Genomic DNA, 4,195 nt, shown 5'->3' on the forward strand with positions numbered 1-4,195 from the left:
CCCCCGTGCCCGGGGCGGCGGAGAAGAAGCCGCTCCGGAGGGGAAACCCGCAGCTGCTGAATTCCTCATTCCAGCGATCTTAAATGTCACAGCCTCCAGAAACTGATCTTGCTCCTTTAAAAAAAATATAAGGGGATCTTGGTATTAGTGGAAATTAGACGTGCGACTCTCTAATCTCCTGTGCTGAATAAGACCCTTAATGAAACAGGAACCTAAATAGGAATTGCCTGGTGTTGCGGGCTCAGCCCCGCCGGCCCCAGACTGCGGCATCGCGGGGACAGGGCGGCTGTGCTGGCTCAGGGCGGTTTTGGGGACCGGCAGAGGGAGGATGCGGGTTTCACTCACCTCAAGGGACAGCACTGCGCCCAAAGGGGGTTTCAGCGTTTTGCCCAGCAATACGCAAACGCGGCGGTAACAGCGGGATTTCAGCTGAGAAGTCGGGTGAAATCTTCCCTAATCCCGGACAGAAGTGGGGTGCCCGAAGTGCCTGGCACAAACCGAGATCTTGCAGATACGTTGGGGTTAAAAATTAATAAAAACATCATTAGGAGAAAAATTAGAAACAGGGTGACTGGAAGGAAAACAAGGTAAAACCCTGAGAGACGGAGTGAGTAGTTATGAAGTGCAGAAATGTCGAAGAAGCCCAATGAAGGGAACAGGAGTGGGGCTGCAGACGAAGGCTGAGCAGTTTTTCGGGCACAGCGCTCACCGGCCACACCAGCCCACGGTGCTCAACGGCCCTATAAAAGCAAAGCACTGGGGAATAACTTTGGGGAGAACTAAATTTCTAATGACGCTGATCTGTTCAAGCCCTCAAAACGCCAAACCAGTGAAACTCTTATGTCTAAAAAAAATTCAGAAGAGCTTGTGGAAATGTTTCTTTGCCCTTGGTTCACCTTGCATTACAGATGAGGAGCGAGCTGGATCTGACAGGAGGTAAAACAAAAGGGGGAATTTATTTTAGGAGACGTGGAGAGTGAATAAAGGGAGAAGTCAGGAGTCCCAGCCGGACAAACCGTGCTCAGGTAAAGCGTGTCGCCGCAGACATGTCCACGCCTGCTGTAAGGCAATTGCAGGAGAGATCACAGCTACAGCCGCCGGCGTTACGCTGCTGGGAGGGAAAAACACGGTTCCTACAAGGCATGGCTGCAGTCACACAGCGTGTTTTATTCCATTGAGTGCACTTGTGTTGCACAGAGTAGAGCTTGAAAGCATCGCTTGCACCCCACCATCGATGGCTGGGCTCGGTCAGCACCATGAGAATGGGATGCCCCATCTTCGGGCAGCGGTGTGTCAGGGTGCCACAGGTCCGGGGGACCCCGACCGGCAAGGCAGGACCCTCCCACCGCCCCGGCCCGGCACATCGGGGTCCACTGGTGCCCTCGGGACCCTGACACAACAGTTGCAGAGAAAGAATCACTGGGTAATCCAAACATCCACGCCAAACTCCCCTCTGTGACATTGAATTATAATCTTTTAAAATATGTTCTGGGTTTGGGATCAGTCCTTGTTTATCTGCTTTGAACGGTTTAAGGATTAGTTGAGTTCATGATATATCCATCACTTGATTATTTAACTTATTTTTCCTATGTATTTGGGATTGAAATGACGGTCAGAAAATGGGTTGAGTTTTTAAAACAGAAGAGTCTCAGAAATCTGCCTCCATGGTGTCTATCAGACATTGTCATGATTTGTTTGCTGTGGGCTGGTGTTGGCCGGAAAAGGTTACGGTGGTCCTCCTGGATGTTGGGTGTCCGTGGGCGCTGGCTTTGGTGATGCTGTGAACCTCGTGCTGCTTCTCCTGTCACTCCTCAGGGATGAAGACCCCGAGAACCGAGACTTTTTGTTTGCGATTTAGCAGTGGTGAAATAACTGTTTGTTGGTTTTGTACATTTATTTTTTATTTATGCACCGATGCCCTCATCTGCTGCCCTGTGCCAAGAAGCAGCAGGTTCTGTGGAGCTGGAGGTTTTGTAGTGGCTGGTGGCATCTCAGGGCTTTGCCAGCTCCCCTCCCACAGCCCCTCTCTGTCCGGGCTCCTGAGGGAGCACACAGCCTCCCAAAATCTGGTGCTCATTCTCTGCCCTGGCTCCGATGCCCGTAGCTTGTTCCTTTCTCAAGTATTTCCCTTGTCTGTTTGGTTTTAGGTTATGTTTTTTTTTTTCTTCTCGGTGTTTGATTGCTCCATAGCCTTTGTTTTCTAATTAATTGTCGAAGCCCCGGGAGGCTGCAGATACTGGGGAAGTTTACAGACCACGTAACCTGAGCTGTGAGAGTTCACAATGGACTATGAGAAAACAAAATGTTTTAATGACTTGCATAAGAGATGCTTGCAGCATTCATCTGTCCAGGCCAAGGCCTGAAATAAACCCTGTGAGAATATTTGTTTTACGTTTATTGGCCTTGGATTGAATCCCAAGCAAATATTTCTCATTATCTAAATATAAGACCTGGGAAACAGGGTCGGTGCTCTATTCCCACTGGCAGTCCTTATTCCTTGGAGTACTTGACCATTATAGGTCTCAGCAGCCGAACAAGATTGCTGATCTTGGCCAGAATCCATCCTGGGCATCAATTAAACTGAGCCAGTTGCAATAATATAAAGAATGGCTGGGAGAAAAATACCGCTCCATAGTCCTGTGGTCTTCCTGGGCAACACAACCCAGCTCATACCGTCTTGTACTGGTGGGAGTGTGATGGCACTGGGCTTTCCTCTCAGCGGACTGTAGGGTGGAAGCTCTTGAGGACGCCCGCACTCCGGTATCTGCTGGGCATTGAGGGTCTCTGCAGCTTGTGGACCATGCATTTGTACAAGCCCAGCTGTGCGGACATCCCGCCCCACAAGCCAAGCCTGCAGAAGCCGAGCGAAGCCCTCCTGAAAGGTAAAAAGCAAAGCGTGGTTCCCAGAGCCGGCCCTCCCGCGGCGGGCTGGCCGGGGCAGCCGAGCCAAGCCGCCCAGCTGAAGCAGCTGGAGAAGTTCCTGCACCTCCATGGGCTGTCACTGCAAGAGACCGTCCGAGCCGAGACAGGAATGAAGTACAGGTACTTCTGCATGGCCCTAGCTGAGGGACTTGGTGGCTGGCTCTTTGTCGGCAAACAGCTAAAACTATGGGGAACCTGACTGAGCAACCATCTGACATCGTGGTCAGCCTGCGCCCGCCCATGCGCACCTTCGGGCACGCTTACAAAATCTGAAGACGTTGTCTGCTTTAGTAGCTTTCCTTCTCTAAGTTTTCTGAGCACCATAAGAATCAGCAAGACTTTGAGCAAAGAAATATGCACGACCTTTTCTCTTAAAACGTTGAATTTGATCTTTCTCTTCTACCGTTAGGTGTTTGCGTATGTCTACTGAACTGCCTCTTTCACCTTCAGTGGAAATATTTACTCTTTCCAATGTTTTAATGAAAACTCATTTATTTACGTGCATTAGAAGGATAACAGCTGACCAGTGAAACAGAAAACATGAACAGAGGTGTTCTGACTGTGTCTGGTGCTTTGATGTAATGTCTGTCCCCGCTCTGCCCTAAAACTGGAGCAATGGGAATGAAAGCCCAAGAAGCAGAGTCTGGCTGGGCTCAGACTGTGAAATACGTGGCTCATGGGTTAGAAAGAGCGTCCAAGGGAGAGGGAGAGCCTGGGGAAAGAGGCTGTAGGCTGGGGGACGATGGGTGAAGAAGACATCGGTGTGCTTAGTCTGCCGGTTGTCATTTTGTTTTGTTGCAAAAGAGATTCATTTAAAAGGATAACATTCCCTACAGAAAGTAGGTACATTCTCTGTGCTTCTAATAAAAGAAAATTTTCTTCAAAAATGTTTGCTTTCCCGAGAGGTTGACTTTTGCCCACGGCCACTCTGAGTTTAAAATTGAAATAAGACAACTTGTTAACTATTTTTATGGAAAGAGCACAGTTGTGTCACAGCTTTAGCTGCTGGCTGGGGAAATTTGTTGTTGTTTGGAGACCCTCTCCGGGGAGAACCGAGTGCACGAAGGAAGTGCTTTGGAGCCGGCATCAGATGAAACGGCAAAGGGCTTCGTACCTCTGCTCTGCCCGTGCCGGCTGGCAGTCCTTGGAGCAAGTTGGGGTTACACAGCCTTGAAAATAAGTAGAGAACTGAGCCCACAGTGTTCAAGTGATGGAAAGGGAAAATGTCCAAAGGCAATGGAACGGCATCCCAGGGATGCCATGCTCCAGGCGG

General features: G+C 49.8%; 1 protein-coding gene across 2 annotated transcripts in view; it reads left to right on the top strand.

The window, feature by feature from the left end:
• The window catches only part of KCNAB1 (potassium voltage-gated channel, shaker-related subfamily, beta member 1), a 79,633-nt gene that overhangs the window by 647 nt on the left and 74,791 nt on the right, over positions 1–4,195 (top strand). The window contains exon 1 of one of the 2 annotated variants that reach the window (XM_009884400.1): positions 2,801–3,042. The exons of the other annotated variant lie outside the window; for it this stretch is intronic. Within the exon in view, the coding sequence (XP_009882702.1) occupies positions 2,801–3,042 (242 nt within the window). Of the gene's footprint in view, positions 1–2,800; positions 3,043–4,195 lie in introns of those variants that run through there. 2 annotated transcript variants of the gene reach the window in all.

Source organism: Charadrius vociferus, unplaced genomic scaffold (genome assembly GCF_000708025.1).
Source record: "Charadrius vociferus isolate BGI_N301 unplaced genomic scaffold, ASM70802v2 scaffold104, whole genome shotgun sequence".
In the NCBI taxonomy this organism is placed as follows: Eukaryota; Metazoa; Chordata; class Aves; order Charadriiformes; family Charadriidae; genus Charadrius; species Charadrius vociferus.